Source organism: Temnothorax longispinosus, chromosome 2, assembly GCF_030848805.1.
Source record: "Temnothorax longispinosus isolate EJ_2023e chromosome 2, Tlon_JGU_v1, whole genome shotgun sequence".
Lineage (NCBI taxonomy): Eukaryota > Metazoa > Arthropoda > Insecta > Hymenoptera > Formicidae > Temnothorax > Temnothorax longispinosus.
In genome coordinates this window covers 18,506,993-18,532,401 of record NC_092359.1, presented here as the reverse complement: position 1 = coordinate 18,532,401, position 25,409 = coordinate 18,506,993, and the positions used below count along the sequence as shown (strand labels likewise).

The 25,409-nt window shown below is 31.0% G+C and overlaps 3 protein-coding genes across 12 annotated transcripts in view; 2 read left to right on the top strand and 1 right to left on the bottom strand.

The window, feature by feature from the left end:
• Positions 1 to 25,409, top strand: part of Nmnat (nicotinamide mononucleotide adenylyltransferase) — a 39,645-nt gene that overhangs the window by 12,272 nt on the left and 1,964 nt on the right. The window lies entirely within an intron of this gene.
• Positions 1,064 to 24,329, bottom strand: LOC139808433 (ABC transporter G family member 20). 10 transcript variants are annotated; one of them, XM_071770404.1, is made up of 16 exons: positions 24,149 to 24,329; positions 22,970 to 23,428; positions 10,011 to 10,152; positions 5,763 to 6,007; positions 5,385 to 5,562; positions 5,211 to 5,304; positions 4,786 to 4,998; positions 4,589 to 4,692; positions 4,120 to 4,345; positions 3,495 to 3,672; positions 3,080 to 3,195; positions 2,909 to 2,979; positions 2,737 to 2,825; positions 2,478 to 2,654; positions 2,172 to 2,258; positions 1,064 to 1,433 (listed from the first exon to the last, which is right to left on the bottom strand). In XM_071770404.1, exons 2-16 carry the CDS (start codon positions 23,040 to 23,042, stop codon positions 1,219 to 1,221), a joined length of 2,208 nt encoding a protein of 735 aa, XP_071626505.1. In that variant the 5' UTR covers positions 23,043 to 23,428; positions 24,149 to 24,329; the 3' UTR covers positions 1,064 to 1,218. The 10 variants fall into 10 exon arrangements, 9 of the variants coding, with proteins under 9 accessions (XP_071626505.1, XP_071626506.1, XP_071626507.1 ...); XM_071770405.1 differs by having other exon boundaries at positions 22,970 to 23,326; XM_071770406.1 differs by having other exon boundaries at positions 22,970 to 23,310.
• LOC139808436 (uncharacterized) lies at positions 6,014 to 10,004 on the top strand. The gene is made up of 3 exons (XM_071770416.1): positions 6,014 to 7,049; positions 7,603 to 7,604; positions 7,881 to 10,004. The coding sequence occupies exons 1-3, from the start codon at positions 6,785 to 6,787 to the stop codon at positions 9,123 to 9,125; spliced, it is 1,512 nt and encodes a 503-aa protein (XP_071626517.1). The 5' UTR covers positions 6,014 to 6,784; the 3' UTR covers positions 9,126 to 10,004.

The window sequence follows — 25,409 nt, the reverse complement described above, 5'->3', positions numbered from 1 at the left end:
GGCTATTAGGCTAGTCGTCTATTCCTTTCTAGACGCGAGCTTTTCAAAATAAAAATGGTCAAAATTTCAAAGAGATTTAAAGATAAAAAAAGGAAAAGATTGAAAGGTAGAAGATATAAAACGGATTACGAGTTTAAACAAGAAAATAGTTATTAATAATAACTATATATATAAACATTAATCGTCGTGTGTTGCCGTAATTCTGTATCATAATTAAAAAATGACGTAACTATAATAGCTGTAAAATTAATAATAACAGAATTATATATTATAATTGTGTAGCTCAATTATGATAACAAATTTGTGATGTAAGTACTTGATCATAATTATTATATTTATATCGTCGCGATAATAATCGTTAAAATTATGCATCACGATTATGTTATCATATATAATTATATTATATAAAGATATAATTATACCGTAAGTAATATAATTACGAGTGTGAAACAAGTATAGTGAAGTGTATGGCATGCTGTATATGTTTGTATATAGGAAACACTATGTATATTTATACATGTAAGATTAATATGTTGTCAACGGAGAAACATATTTAACGAACCGCCGTGTTTGTATTTAGTTCCTTCTTCTTACATTCGTTTCCTTCCTCTTTCCTCATCTTTTAAGTTAATTATTATTATGTATATTATATAGCTCTTTTTTAATTTTAAACTTAAATGTATAATTATAAATATATTAAAATCAACTATATAATTATTTTTTAAATTTTATTATACACTCTTTTATTTTATCAATATAAATAATACAATTAAGTACTTTACTAAAATTTAATGTATATTTGATTATGAATATAATACTGAGATTATATAGTATTTTCTGTCAAAAATACTTATCGTTATTTTTCGAAAACATTTAATACTGCTGTCATACATAAATAATTAATTAGTTTTATATTATTTTTATACTGTATAATAAAATAAAATATAATTATTAATTTAAAATAGAATTAAAAAAATTAATTTACAATTACGATTAATTAAATAAATGGAAATTATTATTATGAAATTTATTCCTTTGCAGCAATTAATTTCTCACATAGCCATTTAAATGAATAAAATAATTATATATTTTTTTTGTACATAAATTAATGTTTTGAAGAGACACTCTGCATATTTAAATCTAACTAAATTCTATAGATTATGCGAGACTGTTTCTGTATTGTATCAAAAGAAATTCCTTCTACGTTTCTAAATAATATCACGAAGATTTCGATCTTACACCAAGTAAGGTCACGATAAGGTACAACAATATCCATCCTAAAGTTATTAAGAAGCCAAAGTAAACTTCCGAATCAGTTATGGAAGATCCTTTATAGATAAGTCCTCTCAGAGATATGGAAGACAATGTAGTTGGTAATGCGTAGCTCAACCAGCGAAGCATTTTTGGCATTCCTTCCAATGGCCACAAGGCTCCTATAATTTTGTAAAATTAATATATTAATAAAAATTTGATTAACGTAAGATAATCCTCCTCTAGATATATACATAGAATATACAACACAGGATTTTTGGGAAATTTTCCAAAATAAAAAAAATCGCGTTGGAAAAATCTGGAAAAATTCTCAAAAATCCTGTGTTATATATAAAAATGTTCAAGTAACAGCTTACAATGGACTGACGTCTGCTTCTAATTTTTTCAATATCTTTTTCGAAATAAACTCGAAAAAAGCTCGAAAAAATTAGAAGCGAACGCCGGCCCACTTTGGGTCAAGGCTTAAAAATTTTTATATCTAATACAGGATTTTTGAGAATTTTTTCAGATTTTTAAATTGTGGCAATCAATATGTCGGTTTAAAAAATTATAACTAAATTAATTTTATAAAAAAGAATCTAAAAAAAATTATGAGTGCATTTTAGAGTTGGAACAATAACATAAAAAATCGCCGACCAAATCCGAGAGGTCGAGGGTTAAACCCAAGTCGATTTGGCATGGAATGCCTCGTATATATATATATATATATATATATATATATATATATATTTGATGTTAATTTTAACAAGCATTTTCTAAGATTATTATTAACAATGTAATATATCGTTATGTGATAAAAGAATTAAAATTCAGAGATAATCCATTTAATAACGGTATCACTTAGCAACACTATATTAAAGTAAAAAGTAATTTTTGCGAAACAAAGAATAGAGACTCACCGTTGAGTATTATTAGCGGGAAAAAACTTCCGGCCGAACAGTAATGCGCCATAGTGTGATTTTTACACGCAACAGAGATGATAAAACCTGAGAATGCATTAACACAAATAATCAACTTAATTCCCAGCAGTTCCTGCTGCGTGCTTTTTTTTATACATTAGGGAGTTTTTGCAATACCGTCTTTCAGATACGGTAACCGTATCTCAATCGTTCAGATTCATAGTGAATGTATCTGAATAATTCAGATACGGTCACGGTATCTGAAAGACGGTATTGCAAAAGCTCCCTATTATGTGGAGTACTCACCGTACATCAGTCCGCTAAAACCATTTAAAAATATAAGCACAGTTGTGACGAATATCGATCCTTTACATTCCAAACCCCATATAGGAAAGAATAAGAGAAGTATTATGATGGTATGGATGATTATGATGAAGCTCTGAATAACGATGTGAGACAGCACGATTTCTTCTGTCCTGACCCCTATCACATATTTGTATTTATATTATTTTGATGAAAAATAGCCGATATATAAACCAGTCTTGGAGTTCTATTAATAAATTACCTTGGACTACGCTTCGATCCCAGACGCCTTCCAATCGCTCTGTTATTATCAAGGTGGTGGAGATTGTAGTGGCTAAAAAGAATATGAGTCTGCAAAGATATAATATAAAACTATAAATAATTTAGTAACAGCAATTGATTTCATTTATTATGTTAGCTTGATTTTTGCTTACGTTAGTATATATGGTGGTGTCATGAAATCTGCATAATTGAGGTCTGTTGTACCATAAATGGGATCTTCAAACTGAAAACGATTAAAACTTTAATCTTTTAGTTTTACACAAAGAGAGAGAGAGAGAGAGATTTCAGAAATTATAAAATTACAAAATCTAAAATATACTCACTCGGATTGGCGGAGTACCCAATTTTGGCGAATATTTGCAATCCCTCATGATATCCTCAAAAACCTCTAAAAAATGATCGAATAGTTTCTTCTGCGTTATGAGCCCAATTTGTCTATCTGTAACAAAATCCATTGTAAATTAAGTATTTACAATAAATTAATTTAGGGTTGGGTACGTAGGTTTAAAACGCCCTTTAAGACCCCTTGGGGGTAAATAAAGTATCTATTCTAATCTAATAAATTTATTTATTTATGTGCCGTTTATGTTAACATATTCAGGATTTGAAATAGTCTTAATTTCTTGAATCTATTTTTGCGTAATTTTCTAAATAATATTTTTTTATTTAAAATAATTTATATATAAAATTTCTTAAATTATTACGTGGAACGTTCCGCGTAACACATGAATAACGTACCGCCCATATCGAGGAAAACTTGAATCTGACTGGCGAGAAGATCGGAATCCTTCGCGAAATTGGAAATTTCCACTCGTATTTGCAGAGCTTCGGAGAAATTTTGACTAAAATGTATTATACCTATGAGTTCTCCATTTTGTACATCATGACTCGCCTCTAAAACATTGTCATAATATTTCTGAAAGCAAAGTATAATTAATAAAAATCTTCAGGAAAAGCGTTAATGATTATTATTACTGTCATTCTCTCAGTTTACACACTGAGAAAAAAATATTTAAATTAAAAAAAAATTTATTAGATATGGCACCTAACAGCTTAATTACAATTAATATAATACACATATTTATTTAGAATTAGATATTTTTACTTAATTTAAATAAAAATATATCTAATTCTAAATAAATATGTGTATTATATTAAATTTTTAAGTAAAGCTATTATAGGAGCCACCTTAATAAATATTTTTTTTCTCAGTGTATCGAAGTAAATATTCTTATATTTAAATGGAATAAATCAGGAGAAAAGAGGACATAAAGAAAACAGAAAGCTGATTTTAATCATGAACATTAAACACATTATTAATTTACATTACATTATTAATTTTTAAATCATTAAATCATTATACCTTTATCGCAATGGAGTCGTCAAAATTGTGCAAGAACCTACAGCTAAGGTTGCCGAAGTGGCAGGTGATTTCATCATTCCAAATATTGCCTAAGTTACTTCCGTAATCGCAGTTGCTGGCTTCGTCGTTGACAACCCCAATCTTCAAGTCCTTCGGATCTTGACCAATTCCACCAAGAAATACGGCGACTTGAAGTATCGGGAAAATTATTGCGAAAATTAGTCCTCTGAAAGAATGTGTTGTTGTTGTTATTATTATTATTATTATTATAAAATGTGCAACAATTGATAAAATCTCTATTTTTTTTAAATATAATGTTTCGGATATAACAATTCAACGCTGTATACAAATAGATATAGTATACAAGTATAGTGTAAAGGAAATGGCAACATTCGGAATAGAAACAATTGCAATTTTATTTTGTTGATAAGTGCATCTCTTCTGAATTACTGATAAGTTAAGTACTTACGTGTAATAACGAAAAAATTGGACGCCGTTCTTCGCCAGTAAAGCTTTGAACCTTTTCGATCGCGAAACTTTACGTCTTGAAACCGTTTTGTACTCCGAGATTCCCTTAACGATTCGGTTTATTTGTGTTATAAAATAATATAGATTTACATAATTTTATATGAAAATGAGAACAGTACAGATTATTTCTATATATACCTTTGTTTGTTCGTATTTATTTTGGTCTTGATTCATCAGCTCGCTGCCGGTATCTTCCGGCTTGGATTGCTGAGTCTTATTCAAGATGATCGCATCATTCTGAGTCTCGCATAGTTTCAGGAAAGCCTCCTCCAAGAACGAGCATTGAAATTGCTCGAGTAATTTCTGCGGCGACGATTCCGCCAACAATTTACCACATCTCATCAAACCGATCTGCGTAGCATTGAAGATGCACAATATTAAGCACGATCACATTTGTGTGTGTGTATGTGTGTGTGTGTGTGTGTGTGTGTGTGTCATTGAGCAAAATAAAATGTTTTCTAAGTAATTCCCGTTTCAAGAGCGTACAGGATGTTTTTCTCGCAATTTTTTTATACAGATATTATCAAGAATAATTTAGTGGAAGGACTAATGTGGATACTGACTTTACTAGCGTCTTTAGTCTCCTCGATATAATGCGTCGTGATCAGCACAGTGATGCCTTCCGTTTGCGTAATCTCGATCAGGTAAGCCCAAATGCTGCAAAGAAAAGGTACGTCCAAACATTTTCTTATTATTCTTTGCTCATCGCGCTTAAAAAGAAAGCAAAATCTACTTGCTTCTCCCTCAAAATTGGGTCCAAGCCCACAGTGGGTTCGTCTAGAATCAGAAGCTCGGGACTGTGAATCAATGCGGCGGCGAAGGAAACCCTTCTTTGTTGACCTCCACTCATATTCTTCACCATGCGATCTGGTGGGGGTAGTTGAAGCAACTCCGAAAAGAACCTCTGTCTCGTCTCTGAAAAATAATAAAGGAAAAAGCTGTGTAGTTGTTTCGAAGTAACTTAGTGAAATATCTTGCGAGTAATTCAAAATAGAAATTGAGAAAAGACGTTTATTTAAAAATAAAACTGAAACTTCTCAGAATTTATGCGATGTTTCGCGTGCAACGACTGGCATGCAAGTGCTCTTTTCCTATATGCATTCTATATGTCCTACCGATCTCCTCATCGTCAAGCCCGTTGATCCTGCCGAAGTAATAAAGGGCACCGCTCATGGTGAACTCCCCGACCAAAGAGATATCCTGCGGCATGTAACCCACTTGAGGCCCAGGAATTCCGGAGCCCTTGCCGCCCGGATTTCCCCCCAAGACCCACACCTCTCCGCTGTCGAGATGACGAACCCCGACGACGCAGGACAGCAACGTGGTCTTGCCGCATCCACTGGCCCCCAGCAGTCCGTATCTGTTTCATCAAGGAAAGATTTTACTTTTGTTTACGCGACACATATCCGAACACCCATAAAATCGCGAATACGTCCTTTAATCTCGCGATAAACGGACGTCATAATCGTTCTCCAGTATGGATTCCCTTTTGAAATCCCGACTTATCTGCCAACTTATCTACCCACGTTCGCACTTTGTCGAAGAACAATGGCGATTTATGGTTTCCCTCGAGGTATTGTAATTAGTCTCGACGGATGGCAGGCGCGACCCGTTAATAATGCGTTGGACACAATCTCACGGCATTCGATCATTAAATTCGCGCGGACATAACGATCACTCGTTGGCAAAAGCAATTAGCGGTCGACTACTAACAACGCACAGTGGTGCCTAGATGAACGGAATCTGAATTTTCGAAAATTCGTCTAAAGAAAGATCAGATATAGATCGCTATGTGACGTCAATATGCGTCCGATATATAACGTAATACGGTGATCTTCGAATTTTGAAGGAAATTGGAAAATATTTAACTGTACCTATCTAATGTTAACACACTAATTTGAATTTCTCTTAATATATTCTAAATATCTATATACTTATCTCGAAATGTCAGTTAAGAGTGACAAATCGATTATTTTATTCTCCGAAATAATTAAGAAACTGCAAAGAGCCCTCTTAGGCACCACTGTGCGATTGTCGCGAAATCGCGATATGAAGGACGAAAGATGACAGATTGCCGTTCGGTGCACCGGATAAAATCATCAAGCAAACCGGCGACTCGCTTCAGTCTCGCCGCGGCATGTTGATCATTAGTATCATCGCGATCCTGTTACTCGCGGGAGGAGTTTTCTCCTCCTTGCCGGTCCAGGGATCGATACCGATGATACGTGACAACATGATGTTGATCGATCTGCACGCGAGCGAATCGAACGTCAGCGATGATCTTGATGAGTTGATCGAAAAATTACAAGGAATGGAGAAACCGTGGGTTCATTTGATAATCAATCTGGGGAGGAAAGTTATCGAGATTAATGGCGAAATTGATCTTAAACAGGATTATTTCAGTGAGTTGACTTGTTTTTGACATACAGGATGTTTAGGTGCACAATCACTAAATATCCTTCTAATAACAAATTCTTTGGTCAATTTACAGTAAATTTTTACTGTAAATTTAGCGAAACATCGACTGTAGTTTTAGCGAAAACATCGACGTATCAATAATTTTTTAGTTATAAGCGATCAAAGAAGAAAAGTTTTTGTCGGATTAAACTTCGGAGAATAAATAATAAAAATATATATAAATAGTAGCTTCCTTCGCTAGTAAATAAATTCAAAACAAGTCGTTTTTGTTCGACCCAACTGGCCAGATAATTAATTATCTGGCCAGTTGAGTCGAACAAGAACGACTTGTTTTGAATAAAAATATATATTTCAATTAATTTTAGATGCCTTTAATTTTAAGAAATCTTTCATTTGAAATGTACAAAAATTGATGCAATAAAGAAAGATTTATAATGTGGAGATCTCGGTGTTTCTGTAAAAAAAAATTGACTCTTGATATTTAAAAAATTTGTTAGTAGAGGGACATTTCCAGTTAATAAATCTGATTTTTTTCAGAGGTAAATTTTGACAGAGTGTTTTCGAAGCTAACGTGACGAATAATCCTATATATATACACAAGAAAATCTTTACCGAAGGAAACATTTTGCCAAATCGTGTGTAACACTGATTTCACAAAGGGCACGGCATTACGACATGTTTGATAAACAAATCAGTAGATCTTTGCAGATTTAACTTTTCAATATCGTGACTTAGCAATATCAAAAAATTGCATTATTACGTTGATTTTAATTTTTTATTCGCTTAAATAATTAACTTTTACACTTCTTATACAGGCTGGAAGTGACATTGAAGATATTTTGCGGCGCGTGAAATTACCGATGCAAGAGCGTGATAGCTACTATGAGAAACTAACTCATCAGAATTCAATTGACTATGAAATTTTGCGTCATGTACTCCAAGAATATCAGGATTTAATGAATCTCGATAAAAACAATTTTGCATTGTCTTGGATGCTCTCTAACCCCGAATTTGCATTGGAAATGGAGAGATTTCTCTCGAGAAATGAGCTGTCTCTTGAGTTCGCCAAGTCAGTTCAACACGCCATATTCTGGCTAATCAAATCGTTTGATATGAAATGGCGACAATTGCACGACGAGCTCGATTACATCTCAAAGTGGAGACTCTTGAATTTACAAAGACAAGTTGAACTCATTTTAGACAATTTAGCAGATAATCAACGACAACATGGGGAATCGAAAGACAATAAATATATTCCGGAAGATAGAAGCGACATTATTTCGAACACCGAAGAAACGCTGAAAATTGAGATTGAAGAAGAAACCTTAACTGAACGGAATAAAGGAAATCTTAATGAAGCTAGCAAGACTGAAAAGAATGAAGATATATCTTGGGAAAATACACGGAGTGATTATATCACGTCTATAGAAGAAATAACCCAAGTTACGAATCATCCGGAATTATTAAAACATAACAAAAACGATATCAAGGGTAAAATTCCCACTACTGTTAAAATTCCAATTAATCGAAAATTTAACGTATCCGGCGGTAATTCTATCATTAATAGTACATTATTTTCTAAAATGAAAGCACTTAGGAATAAAAATCTTATAAAAAACGAAACCTCGTTGAAGTCGAAAACATTTATAGGTACTCCTCACGACAAGAAAGATGGAGAACGGTTTAGCCAAATGGAAAGTGTTTCCTCAATTTCGCCGAGTGAGAACGCTATAGACACGTTGCAAGAGACTGATCAACCGAAACCTATGGGAACGGACGCTATGCATGGATCCTTGATAAACGTAACGGACATCCTAAAGACTCGAAGAACACTTCTCGTTCCTTTGAATGAAAACAAGGAATATAATAAAAGAAATAGACAAATATCAGCAAAAGAAATTGCTGACAAACATAATTATTTTAATGAGAGGATGAAGATAAAATCAGACCGTGGCTCAGCGATAGACGAGATTCTAGAAGCGGTCGATGAAGTCTTGCCAACGGATAGATCTGTAGAAATGTCGACAAGAGGATCAGAAACGATTACCAGGACACTTTAATTTCAGACAAGAAGGTAATTAAAAGGGAATGCAAATGTGAGAATTTCGATATTGATTTATTATGAGGAAATATCTTTTGACAAGTCGACACGTGTAATCGTTATATAAGTCATGCACTAATAGTTTTAGTCTATCTGATTGTCATTGAAAATATCGAGTTTTACATATTACTCATGTATTGAAATAAGAATCTTATTTCGGCTCGGACATTATAAATCAAGTCCCGAAGTCTGTCTGTTAACTTTCTAGTGCACTTTGAGATTTGTGCGTATGTGTGCGCGCGTATGTGGCTAATATTACACAACGCTAAGTATATGCCTAGCACATTTTTATTTTCTCATACAAGCCCTAATCCTAACGAATTATTAACAGGTATTTGGCTAGCGGTTAGAGAAGCATTGCTATAGAATGTATAAATAAAATTACCTTAGAAATTAGACACAAGTCTTAAATAATATTCTAATGATTTTGATAGATCCCGAAAGATTTTCTTATCTGAACATTCGTTAGAAAGTTATACAATTATCTTGTCGTGTATTTTGCAAGCAACGGCAATTTAAGCAATCGGTGAATGTACGCGGAAAAGTGCGTGACGACAGTTTGAGGCAATTTCCAACATATCGAAGGATGAAGAAATTAGTATCAGGTTACCGCAAAAGATACGCTGTATATAGGTTTGCTGAATGACATTAAAAATCGCGCGAGTAATCGCGAGTATTAATCATTAATGCGATCTCCATTGCATTGCTTTCTCTCCCTAGAGAGTATCTTCTCGATGACTTTTTTTTTTACTCCAATTGTTCGTTTACATTTTACTCGAAGCGGAAATTGGTAGGAAGACGATTAATCTTTTGCATTGACATGATAAATAATATGGTTACTTACATGGAGCCCCGTGAAACCGTCATATTCAGACCGTCGAGCACCAGTTGTCCTTTTCCATAACTTTTCACAGCGTTCCTTACTACCACCGCCTCTTGCTGCACCATCCTGCGAAATGGTGATGGCTGTTCGATCAGCGACCGAACTGTAACAATTTTTTTTTGTATCATTTAAAAGTGTCCTGGAATGACTGGCTTTTTAAAAAAGTTAAAAATACGATTTCACTGACATCTTATTGATTCTTAATAACAAAAATTTTTTATTTTGAAACATTTTTTCCAGAGAACACTTTCGTCTTAAGACGTGTCTTATGTTTTTATAAAACGTTTTTTAGACAAAACCGTATTAACAAGAAGAAAAATATTATTGAAAAGCTACTGCTTAATAAATCGCGGTATATATGAATAATTTAATATCAATTAAGAGAGGCGTCTGTCTCACGCTAAGTGTACTCTATTTACAATAGAGAGATCGCGGTATTTTTAAGAAAATTATGTAACCCGAGAAAAAATGGGCTTATGTAATCATATAAAATCATATATAATTGACCATAATTAGATATGAAATTTGACGCGATATGATGATCTTATGTAATCAAATGTGATCATATGTAATCAGATATGATATGATTCAATGTAATATTATTGTATCTAATCAAATATAAATATACATGGATAGTTATATCGCGTCGCGTAAAAGAGTCACGGTGCGGTCTCGCTTCGCGTGTATACTTCGCGTGTATACTACCGTGTCTCTTGATACAATCATATATAATTAAGTCACAAAATTGTGTTAAATAAAATTATTATTATATTTAATTCTATATAGGTTACATTAACGTTACATCAATCCAAAAGCGCGCCACACTTTTATTATAAAAGAGAGGACTTCCACTTCCGCGATCCACGATACAACTGATACAAGTCGTGCGCAGTTCCGTCATTTATATACTGTTCTTATACCATCATTCGTCGTATTTTAAATACTGTGTACTGATGCCACCTATCAGATGACCCGACATTTACATATAAACATATATAATTAAACATTTTTAAACAAAGTTATATATAATTATATATGATAATACATGTTGAATAAGACACGTTTTTTTATACATATGTAGTCTCATATATGTATAATAAGGTCAAGCTAAATATGATTATATAAAGATAATAACTATAAAATGGTAACCCCTACCATAATTATTTTACTATTATGCAATTATAGTCGCAAATACCAAAAAATTTTTTTTTCAGTGTGTGTGGTTGTGACGTTAAATAATGCAAAATATCTTAATGCCAAATTAGCTGGCAGTAAATATTCACAGGCTATAACTGTCATGCATTCCGGTGAACTCATGCATCTCATTTGGAAGTGGATGAGCACTAATGAGCACACAGCTTGCGTAGTGATTATATTAGAGCAGACAAATAAGATGTTAAATATATTGAAATGTTAAAAGAATTGGTAATTGATTCATTAAGGTGATCCTAAAGCCGTGATTCTAGTTCGGTTTTTTTCGGTTTTTTTCTTAGCACTAATCTTTTAATTGACTTTATAGAAATGCAAAATTTTTGTCTAGAATTAAAGTACGCATCAAAATCTAGGTCATGGTGGTCGAATTTATATGTGGTGGTCGTCACGTATAACAAAAAATATTAATTTTTTTTTGTTTTTGATATAAATTCGACCACCATGACCTAGATTTTGATGCGTACTTTAATTCTAGACAAGAATTTTGCATTTCTATAAAGCCAATTAAAAGATTAGTGCTAAGAAAAAAACTGAAAAAAACCGGCTAGGATCACGGCTTTAGGATCACCTTAAATGTATAGGATGCGTTCCGGGACTCAACCGGACAACCTTTCTGTCCCCAACTGTACACTAAAGACTTTCAGTAAATACTGGTAGTAAATATCGGAATGCAGTCATTATCAACTGTAACATGCATTTATCAACCAAAAACACGACGTGACCAATGTAGATATAACTAAGGCTGCATTCTGAAAATCTGGTAGTGTACGTGACTTATTCGAGTAAACTACCCACACAGCACAAAACTCAACAAATATTTTTCAGAGACCTTCGCAACGCGTTACAAAAAAGATCTCGCAAATGTCTCATATATGTCTTATTGTTAGATACGTGAAAATGTCCGCTATTCTGTCACAAAGACCTTTATGAAAGGTTGCACAGACATCTCCTAGAGATTTTGCTATCATCTCTGAGATGTTTTGCAAAACATTATAAGTACGTTGCATATAGAGATATCTGGCAATTATTACATACGCTCATATAGTAGGATAAAACCGTTAGGTAAATGAGAGGACAAACTATGTTAAACCACAAAATAAATTGTATTTGATTGCATAAACATTTTGTTCTCTCATTTACTTACAATCTCATTTATCCCATATATGAGCCTATCTCTTTAAAGTTCTCCCATTTCTCTAAAAGGACCTTACATAAAGTTATATTAACTTTTAATTTTATTAGATTTTACTTTATGTATATTTTTGATCGATATTTAGTTTTGAATTAAAAGGTTGCTGATCAAATTAACAAAAAATAATTTTATCGTACTTTATTATTTTATATTTAAATGGAGTTGTGTGTGCAAGGTTATTTTTAAAATTTTTAAGAATATCTTTAAAAATTGTAGAAAAATAGATTAATTAAATATTTAATATTATTCCTTTCTTCACGCTTTATTTTGTAATGCAAGTATATGAATTTATAAATATGTAGAGGCTCTATATATAAAAGAATTCAAATTAAATTCAGGCAATAAGAGCCGAGCGTGATATATAGCCGCTAAGATTTATTTTGTAAAACTAATAATTAATACAGTCAAAAGTAGTCAAATAACGTACGTTTCGACCCTTTTTGGGGTCATCTTCAGCGCATTGTCTTAAAGTGATATTTTATGTGCAATGATAATTATATATTTAATATTTTTTTATATTTTATATTCAATTTTGTTATATATAGAGCAGGCTAAAAATGCGTTACTCGTTCTTTCAAAGTGTTAAATATTATTATGGCCTTCACATAAATAAACTGCGTGAAGGCCATAATAATATTTAACATTAATTAACATTAAAATTCACTTAACTAAACCGCGTGAAGGTCATAATAATATTTAACATTTTGAAAGAACGAGTAACGCATTTTCAGCCTGCTCTATATATAACAAAATTGAATATAAAATATAAAAAAATATTAAATATATAATTATCATTGCACATAAAATATCAATTTATGATAAGTAAGAAAATAAAACAAATTACGAATATTAAGAAATAAAAAATATTAAGGAATAATAAGAACGTTAAGAATAAAACAATATTTTCTTAAAGCATAGAAGACGAAAACGTTCTTAAAAATCTGTTACTTAAAAGTTTGTTACTTAAAAGTCATATACCAAAATGATAATTTTAAATTAGCTCTTATCGGACGATGTACTTTTTTCCTTGTCACCGATGTTTAGTAAAGGATTTCTTTTCGGATTTCTTAGACCTATATGAATACCAGCAGTACATCCATTGTACAACATATTATTTCAGCTGAATTGTATATAGAAAACTTTCATGAACATCACGTAAACGTTTTAAATGTTATGTTTCTATATTATGTTTTTTAGATGTACCAATGACGCTTTAGTGTTATTTAGAAACTTTTTGGAAACTTTGAAATGTTTCTAAAACATTTCTGTTGAGTTTTGTGCTATGTGGGTATACAGATTTTCAGTACTGGCAGTGAGTACCGGAATGCAGTTATAGCCTGTGAATATTTACTGCCAGCTAATTTGGCACTCAGACATTTTGCATTATTTAATGTCATACAACCACACAATTAAGGCGAAACTGTTTGAAAACGCGTTAACAAGAGGAAGAATACGAGACAGAAGCTAGAATTATTTAATACACCGGTATATCAATGATTTAATACTTACATAACTTTCTTTAAAAAACCGCGATCTCTATATTGTAAACATAGTGCGCGTACATTTAGCGTGATACACATATGTCTCTTGATATTAAATTATTCATTTATACCGATTTATCAAGCAGCACTTGCTGCTCGGTCGTATTTTTCTTCTTGTTAATACGTTTTTATCTAAAGAACGTCTTATAAAAACAGAAGACGTATCTTTTAGACGATCTAATTTTTTTAAGACGTTTAAGTGTTCTCTGGAAAAAATGTTTCTAAAAAAAAATTTGTTTCTATTCTGATGTCAACTTGTACATCACGTCACATATCGGAACGCAGTCAATTTAAATATCTGTAAATGTTCTAAAAAATGTTTTATAGAAGACAACTTTTAGACGTCTATTCGGAAAGTCTTGAAGACGTCTCTTTTAAGACGTCTTTAAGACACGCATGTTATCTGGGTTATTTTATCTTTATGACTAAATAATTTTCATCATTGGCAGTTAATGTAAATTTAATTGCAATTAATATACAATTTCTGATAGTCCCATTAAGATGCACATTGTTATTAATAGGGGGAAGTGGAGGACATTGATACAGCGGGAACATTGATACAGTCATCATATCTCTGTATGAGAAACATCTATGAATCATCAATTCGTCTATGAAACTGCGTAGTATGGCAGAAACTGGTGCGATTAGGGCTGCGGTCCACTTGACGCTACAAAAGCTTCGAAGCATTCCTCTTCTCTTTTCTTTCAATGAAGAAAGAAAAAGAAGAAGGACGCTCCAAAGAATTTGTATCGTCAAGTGGACCGCAGCCTAAATTGTTCTTCAAACTCGGGAATGTGTATATGTTTGCGCGTGCGTATAATTGTGTGTGTATGTCCGCGGTGTCGAAAACTCGGGTTGATGCCGTGGGTTCGTTAAGCCCAAGAAACTGCGCGGATCACTTCCACCTGCGGCCAGTAACCACTTAATGAATGACAGGTATAAACGTGTTTTGCGTACTCTCAGCTAAATATTTTCAAAGTCTTTGAAGCGTGATTTTTCACATTAATCTGATTAATACTAAATAAATATTTCGTCAAAAGTAAGAAACAGTACATCTCTTACTAATTTGTCGAAAATATTGACATGACTTTGTATTATTTTCGGCTAAGAATATATTTTATCAAGAGACACGGTAGTGTCTCGCGCCAAGTATACGCGAAGCGAGACCGCACCGTGACTCTTTTACGCGACGCGACGGGTTGCGAGTATACGAGATGTTGAGTTATGTATGACGCTGTGGGGCAGATTCGTACACTGACTCGTGGGGCACTTTGATACATTAAGTAAGATATTTTCATTTTATTTTAGACGAAAATGGTAAGAACGTACCAAAAAAAGACCGACAGGGTCTATATTGATGAAGATGCCGTAAACTGTAAATTTGATATATTTTCTTATAACTTGTAAAGAAATTAATTAAAATAATTAAAAAATATGTATGTTGATGATTATTAATTTTAAGACAAAGTACAAAATGTGTTAATTTTTTTATTTTTGAGAATATTTAATTAGTTTTGTTTTTAAAAGTTTATTTGACTGATTAAACCTGCAATACTTAAGAAGTTGCAATACTTTAGAAGAGTTTAACAATAATTATTCTATGAGATAAGATAAATTACTTTTGTGTTCAAATGTTTTTCAAAGATGTGATTTGAGTTATTTTGTATTTCTAATTATTAGACTACTACGTGAGTGATTAAAAAACAGATTGCATGTATTTTTATTTTTAAAATGATTGTTAATTCCGTATAAATAAATCTCTATATACAATAAACATAGCTTGTTTTAATAATAATCCAATTTATTTCTGAATATTAATATAGATCACTGATTGTGAGAATCAAAGTGCCCCATGCCCGTATCATTGTACCCCGCATATGAGGCACATTGATACGAATTTCATTTTTTTACAAAAATGTTATAACATTTCTTATTATTAACCTACAGCAAAAAGGCAATCAAAACACGTAAGTAGAAGGACAAGCCTTTAAATTTAACCTATTACCAAATAAGGAAACCTTTTCTTCGCCAGTGAATAGAATAAAAAGGAGTGGTAATAATCGACGCTGACTGGCTATATAAAATTCTTTAATTATCTCACGACGTTTCGACCGTCACTTTCGGTCCTTATCAAGTGTTCAAATTATATTACTTGCAAACAATTCAGTCCTGGCATTGTGCCAACAATCCAAAAGTCAAGAAAAGTTTGCGCGTCATATGTAAAAATGATGGTAAATGTGGGAAAAGCATGTCAGCAGTCCACGGGTGACAAAAGCACACTGAATTTTATATAGCCAGTCAGCGTCGATTATTACCACTCCTTTTTAACCTATTACATTTATCTTAATCTATCTGCAAAGTTATTTATTTAACTCTTGAAAAAAATCGTATCAATGTCCCCCACTTTCCCCTAGTGTGTTACGTTACGCAAATTCATAATTTTTCTCTCACGTGGCCGTTTAATCGGCAATCTTACAAATCTCTCCCCCCCCTCTCTCTCTCTCTCTACATTCCTAAATTTCTTCATTTCGATCTTGACGCATCATCTTGTCAATAATCTGTGCGTCTTGTTTTATTTTTACTACGGCCTTGATTATGATTCAAGCGTTTTATGTTTTGGGAAGGTTTTTATTGCGTTTTATTATATATTATCATCTTCTAGCCTTATGATCTGGCAACAAAGCGCTGAGTCCCGCTCCCAAGCGATAAAGCTACAGATACAGTGGCACAGTTCACAGTACCTTTCAAGTTTCGAAATTTCTTCTATTCGGTGTTTTTTTCTTCTTTCTCAGGATTATGTTTTAACTTTTATACGCGTTTGTTAAATTGAATTCTCTCGGAAACCAATCTTGAGCGTATGCGGTTTTAGATACAGTATTTAGGTTTCAAATGCGTAGGATATGCGCCTAACGTTAATTATTTTTATTTCTTTTCCTGCGACCACAATACATGTATGATTTCACATAACGTTACACTTTCAATCATATACATCTCGGAATTCATATACATCTCGATTGAGAAAACGCTCAACCTAAACGACGACTCGCGAAAGACTGGCGTCGTCAAAAAATTTATTTTTGCGTCAATCAGTACAAATCAGTGAACAGTATAAACAAATTTGATCTTTAAGAAATACGATGCACATTAATTTTCATAATAGATTAAAGAATTATATTAAAAATAAAATTGTTAAAAGAAAATGTGTGTTATTATTTGCATCGAAATAATTTTTATGTAAATTACAAATACAAATTAGAAAGGCAAAACGGAAAATCATTATTTTTTTATTGACATGACTGATTCATATTAATAAAAAATTTACCATGTTTGTGACGAATTGATGTATGTAAAATAGTGTATATACGTCATACGTCTTTTATGTATGACTCATTCATGAACAGGATTATGTAGCACATGTTGCGCAATTAATCTATTTGGTAATTTCAATCACAAAATTGCTACGACTAGATTATTATATACAGATTATATAATGGAAAATTTATGCATAAATATTTATTAAAATTCTAATTGCAAGCAAGCGTTTCCTGAAAGAATGATTAAAAAGTTAACTTTAATTATGTGCTAATTATTTGAATCAAAATTGCTTGAGGTGTTCATTATTGAATAATAAAACTTGATACTTCTAATATATTATTAATGTCTACATAATTAATACATACATTAAAAATTGTAGAGAAATAAAGAAGAGATATTTCCATAAATGTATATATAATTCGTTCTAATAATGTAATTGCAGCAAAGTTAAAATTAAATTTATGGAAATATCTGTTTTTTATTTCTCTACAAGTTGAAATGTAAATTTATTTAGATTATTGATAATTATCGATAATTATCGATAATTATCGATAATTATAAAGAAGTCACATATCTGATGGAATACTCACGCAAAACAAATGTACTGACCGAATTCTAAGAAAATATTATATTTAATATTACTCTCTTAATTGTCCACGCGAGGGTTTCTCAAAAATTACAATTTAATTAAAAATAAATTAAAATAATTATTTAATTTATTCCGCGTGATTTTTAAATTTCGATCATTTTATAATATGAATTGTCATTCACGTTATTTATTGCATGAAATTTTACAATTTGATTTAATTTATTTAATACGGGTATCATTTTATACAGGAAATGCGAAATAAAAAAAATTCATGAGAAAATCAAACCGGCTACACATTGTTACACGTGCATTTAATTACTTATCTTCCTTTTTACAACGAATTATGTTTATGAAGTTTTCCACAGTAAAAAATCGTGTGTACATAATGGTCCAGAAGTTAACATTTTCTTGTGTTATCAAGATTTGATTATTATTTCAATGTAAAATTAACATACGACAGCTATGTTATTATTTTCTTAACATTTTCATGTGTTACATTTATGTCAACGTGATAACAACACTTTATACATATATGTCATTTAGAAATTGAATATTATTTTGAGTTCTTTTAACACAATATTACTTTAAAAAATTAACACGTCTTAGGGTCGGTTGTTCCAACCTGTTGGTAAGCTAACTAATAGTTAAATCATATGTCTATCTTTGTCTAATGTAAAGGATAAACAAAGACATATGTATGATTTAACTATTAGGTAGTTTACTAAGAGGTTGGAACAACCGGTCCTTAAAGTAATTTTAACACATAAACAAAAGTTAAAGTAAATTTTCAAATAATCGTAAACTTTTACACACAAAATAATTGAATTTACTAAAATTAAATGTTTCTATTACACATAATTCAAGTAAAATTTGTAAAATAATGAATATCATGTTAATATAACTTGAAAAATAAAGTCAAAAGAACAAATATAAATGTAAAGTATAGTGTCAATTAATTATCATTTATAATTTGTCAACAAGTAACACACGATGAATGAGTCATTTTAACTTAAAATTTAGAGTGGACTTTCTGGGACATGTAAAAAATGTTAAAATTACGTATTATTTTTTATATACTGTGTATACTTTATAATTTGTATTATATATCAATCATATTGATAATAAGGAAGGTTTAAATTCATTTAATTAATTAATCCTTTGTTGCATAAATTTTTCTGTTCAATACATTTCTCTGAATTTTAGTATAGAGACTACTAAAATTGCAAATCTGAAATTAAAATTTAATAAATGAAAATCTATATTTACTATAGCAGCTAAATAAAATAAAATAACTATGACTTATTTATTGTTTAAAATTTTATATGTAAGAATTTTAAAGATAAATATATCGCAAATATAAGTTAAAAAAATAAGTAATTTTTCAAAATTCTTACAAGTGCATCTTTCAAGGTGTCAAATTGTAATGAAATTTTATACGGGATATGTTCCTATTCTATGTATCCCGTACTTTTCTAATATGCTAAATAATTTGTGTTAGTGTAATTAAATTGACTATTAATTTAATTATGTGATGCGGCACTGTTCCAGCTTTAGTTAAGATTACATTTTAATTCCGAGAGTAACGGCGCGTTGTTTGCTGAAGCGATGTATTATGTACATAAATTCACGCGAATAATATTATTAGACAAACAAGATCCAGGTCCTAATCGTTTAATTCCAAAGCGTTTTCCTTAATTTGATTGTCTATACAATACGGTCGTATATTCTACTTAATTATAAAATTTTATTTTAGAAATGATAAATGAATGATTACCAATAGCAGCCAAAAAAAACGGAAAAATAATTACATATTTATATTATTATATCATATACAAGTCTTAGGAACATAACGTACCAAATATGTTATACGTACAAACGAATTATAAAATACATAAAGAAAAATTGCGCTGAAATAAGTGTTCCCACATACCATGCAACACATGATTAATCATACTGTACGTTTTTAATTAAAAAATATTTACACATTCTATTCGATTTGATTAATTTATGTGTAAATCTGGATTAAAAAGTATTATGCACAATGGTTCAATAACGTTTTAACTTACCGATTTGATTTTATTCAAAAAGCACTCTTTGACGTTTCGTTCTCTGCACTTAAAAATTGATATAAAATAGAAAAAAAATATAGATGTCTCTTTTTATTTCATCCGTGTATGAACATTCTACGTTTGTTTAAGAAATTTATACGATATGTACCACCAATCAAGTTCGCAAGTAAAACATTTTCTTTTTAATTCCTTTTCGAGGAATTTATTAATTACAATTTGTAATTTATAAATTAAATATTTTTCCAATCTCTTCAACTGATTCAATTAATCATGAAAACAACAGAAAAATGAAACAATGTTGTGTTTTATCACGTTGCATTGGAATATTTTAATTTTTCTTAACAATAGCACTTTTTTATACTAAACAAAACGTGAAATGTATATCAGATATTATATGTGTCACAAGTCCAAAATCTTGAAGTGGTTATGTGGTTATTACACACGTTCTTTACGGAGTTAGGTATCGAGAGGTACTTTCAAAAGATACATCTAACATTCTCCAAGACTACGCGATGACTGGCGTGGCTTTACCTGTGGCGACTTAAAGTGTATCATTATCATCTCCCCACCTATCTAGACACAGGATATACGTAGTATACGTAAGGTTATTAACACTATTTTAACACTATTTTGTAATTCAAATAAAACGTCATACGTCTTTCCGCGTAAATGATTGATCGAATCCTGCAGATACAAAGATACTAAATATTGATTCCATCTTTGACTTTATCAAAATTATTATTTCAATTTTTCAATTTCAAAAAAGGTTTTACTTTTACTGGTTTTATATTCAGTTATGTAAATTATATACGTATAGTTACAAAAAATTCGAATATTACATATGGAGTCGAAAAAACGTAACTTTTTTTCATAAAATTATACATCTTTATGCAGTTTTTGACGAAATGTTTACGGTTTTTAAAATTGTAGTAAATATTTGTGAAAATATGGACAATATACGCCGGAAAAGTTGGTTAAAATTACTTCACGACTTTAAAGTAGGATATAGATATTTCTAGATGTAAAGATAATTCGTGCTATCAATTAATATGATGAGTATTATTAATAAATCTAATAAATAATGCAACCGAGAATAATTAAACATGCAAAAGTAAGAATCAAAAGTGTAGAAGACAATCTTTTTTCTTCACGAGAAGGATAACTTGGAAAATTTAAAACATAATAACGCATTTACGCTTATTAAACTTGAATTATAACGTAGAAAAAAATGTAGCATTGCGTTATATCATCAGATTCATTTATATGCAGGAAGAATTACGTATTAACGTGATAAAAAAAATGCAATATCTCAATGTTAGTGTAATTAACATTCAGAATATATGAATTCAAAAACATGTTTATGATATTTAATAATGTTGTTCATGTACTTTTCTCATCTTTACATTTTCTACGAAATAAAATTATAAATACAATTTCTTTTCTAGACAACTCTTTGAATATTTTCAATTACATATACTTTGTTTCCTCGATGGAATGGAAGTTTACTTGAAAATTGTTGATATAAAACCAGTATTAATAGAATGGGATATGTAATGGACATTATTAGGTGGATTATGTACCGTTAGAAGACTCTTACATAGATAGGATGCATCTTGTTTGTCGCGATGCAGCCTCGTACAATAATATCAAAAAAAGATCATTTTAGGTCAATAGTCTTACAGCGCAGTGTATGGAAATTGCGTTACGCTTTACGAGATAAATTTCATTCAGAACCTATATGTAGGTATATAAAATGGCAAGATTTTTAATAAATCTCCGGTAAAGGATAATAACATTTTATTTCATCGAAATGGATTTTATTTTAGCTGAACGGCAATATTTGTAATTCTCGAGTAATTTGAGCAGAGTTTTAGTTCTTAGTTTACACGGTGCAGTAATGCGTTGACGTAGCAAATGTTCCGTGCAACATTCGCTTCGTCAGTTTGAAAAAATCCAATATCTTTTACGAATCAGAAAGATATCAGTATCACAAGTACTTTAGTGAATTTTCTTGAGACATTGGACACTGGTATTTTCACAGAGAAATACAGATATCCATATAATTACAATTGTGACATTTTAATTAACTGAATAGTATAATTAATCAATTATACGCATGATATCAATCACAATATTCTGAGCTTCGAAAAGATTCATTTAACTATATGTTGATGATTTTCACCTTCACATTGTTTGCTTTTTGAATTTGATCTAATTAGACGCACTGCGGTTGAAGCATATTCTGCACGTCGCAGAATATATGATGTACATATATTGTGGCGATAATGCGATAAGCGAAAGAAATTTTAGTTCTAACTTATTTTTGCTGGAAATCAACAGCTTAAAGGTCAAGTGCCTGAAGAAACGCCTCCAAAAACTTATAAGCGCAGATCGATTTGTTTACAACCGAAAAACGACTGTGGAATTAGAAAGGTAGTAACTTGTGGATCCGCGTCACCCTCACGGAATGAAGAAAGTTCCAGGGTCAAACCCTGGCTGAGATCATATTTTTCGCAATAATTTTTTTATAGCTATTTAGATGCATATAGCATCAAAAATTAAATCAAATCGATTTAATTAGGTGTAGGGGGGGGGGATTTTACTTATACTCCAACCGAAGCTGTGTTTCAAGTCTGACAACTCTAGTCGGCACGCAGTCAAAAGTTGGAAAATATATGTAAGAATAAAAATAAAAATATAAATAAAACTTTCGCGCATCATTTACCGCGCTGGTTCTTAGTTAGTTCGGTTTATTCCCAGGTAGCATTAATGTCTCAAAGACATCATAAAAATGTCTTTAAGATGTCAGAAATCTTAAAGATGTCTTTATGATGTCTTTTAGACATTAATTGCTACCTGGGTTCGTACGGATTTTCCATTGGAACCTACACTTCAAATTTGAAATAAATTATTCAATGGAATGAGGAAGAAAACGGGAAGAACATTTATGTAACATATTTTATATTGCTCACATTATTTCGTCCTTGGTTCACCAAACTTACCTTTTGGATTCTTACGCATTTTAGACGGCCATAAATTATCGAAGCGTTCACCTCGTTGATTGCGCGGTGGCATTAATGTTAGAGAAGAATTTTCAGTTGCAAAATGAATTAACACAAACAATAGTCATTCTTACATCGTAAATAACTCATCCTACTGTTAGGTACGATAGAGATTTATAGTACCTCGCAGCTTAATAATTTGAAAATTGAAACACTTTCACACTACAAAATTGTTCTCACTATGCCGCGTTCGTTGCTTTCGATTTTATAAGTGAACGCGTTGATTATTATTTTTCTTTTCGATGACTTTCTCGCCGTTCTTTCCTCCCGTTATTATTGATCTACGTGGTACATTCACTATATAAAACACACGGCGCGTATTACATTGCTTTCTTACTCGCATTTCTGTTAACGTGACCATAATCGATCCAATCCATTTAAAATAGCGTCAGGAAGTTACTTCAAAGAAAGAAGAGGAACTTTGAATATAAATTGTATATTTATATATTGTAATTTTTTTACAAAATCCATTTAAGTAAAACAGCTGCCAAAGTTTTAAAGAAAGAGATCACAACTAAAAGCTATTATGTATAAACATTAATTTCTGAATCAATGTTCATATCACGGTTTTACAAATTGGTTTATTACTTTTTAACGTATTTGATTTTTAATTTCACATTTTTTTATAGAATTTAGAAAATCTATGATTTGCTAAAGATCGATGATAATTTCCAATTTGATTAAATTTTGAATGAATTTCAGAAATTTGATTTAAATTGGCATTTGATTGACTTGATTCTATTTTGAAAAAGAAAGCATATAAACGTGATTTAAATTTGATGATATAATAATTCAATCAAAATAGCTGATATGCTCATACTTTCAACCTTGAGACACTTCCGCATAATAGGTACCTATATATTCTTACATAAAATAATAAATATTTTGTATCCTTTGTCTTCCACATTTTATATAACATTGTATTATTTCAATTTTATTTTTATTAGAAACTTTAATTTTATATACAATTTTTTGTTTATAAAAAATTTTTAATAAATTTAAATTTTGAAACAGTAACTAAGGAACCAAAAATCTAGTTATAAGAAAAATTTTATCAAATTTCAATCTTTAATCTTTTATTATTACAGAATTTAAAATAACTTTGTTAATTAACTTTACCAATATCACGCATTTTTGAAATAATTTTGTCAAAAATTTCACAACTTTTTAAAATAATTTTTTAACAATGCTGACGGTTTTTTTAATAGAGTATGAGAGAAAAAGCACTATGTAGGATGTACTTCACGATGCAACGAACTTGCCAAGCGTTCCGTTCGCCACACAGACCCGGCAGAGACTGCATTTGACCCCAATCCTATACTACATTTACTCGGAATACTGACAGTATGATGGATAAAAGTGGGGATCTATGGATCGGTCGTAGATCCCTAAGCGTCTAATCGCAAATAGTAGCTCACGTTTTATTAGAGTTACGCATAAGAAATGTCTGTTTCTGTATGAATTTTTCATGTAATTTCCGAGAAAGCACGATATACCTATACGCAACTGATAAAATTCTAAAAAAATTTTGTTTTGCCTTTTAGAATAAGTCCGTCATCGCACTTTAATTAAATGCAAAAAATTTTATAAATGGAAAAAATTAAAACTTTCTACGATACTTAAAAAATGCTTTCAGCTTGATGAATATGCGCTATACGTTTATATGTATGTATATGTATACATATATGTATATGTATGTATACAGGGTGAGTGCGAAATCGTAGTACAAGTGATAACATGATGATTCCTCATGCCAAAATAAGTCGAAATTGTAGAACAAGTTTTTTTCGTGCGAGGCTTTGTTTTTGAAATAAACGATTTTGAAACCCTATCAAGTACATGCACGTGCACTTGACTATATCTCGACTAACGGATTGCTATAGACTGCTATTTCTATATTTTTAAACATCGGCAATGTTATGTTTTGTTTCTTATCATATTCTCTTGCTTAGCTATCAGTTTCTGCCAAGTTTTTGCAATAATGGCAAATTACAGCAATCGGTAGTATGATATAAAAAAGATGGAATTTTTTATGAATGAAAATACATAATTCGCATTGATAGTCATCTGAGAATCTCCACGTTAGAAACAAAAACACGAACAGAAATAGTAGTTTACAGGAAAATCTGTTAGTTGAAACATGATTAAGTGCACGTGTATTAATGGATTTTCAAATATAATGCATTATTAATATGTGTTTCCACAAGGTCGATCAAATTTTCAAACTAGATTTCTAGACGAAGAAGTTCATTTATTTCTTACCAAACCGTCGCGTTCTAGGAAGTTGAAATAAATTTGAAAGAACTCATGTTGTGCGAAATTAACTTTACGTGCTTTATAAATATAATAATAAATAATAATAAAAACATTATTATATTAT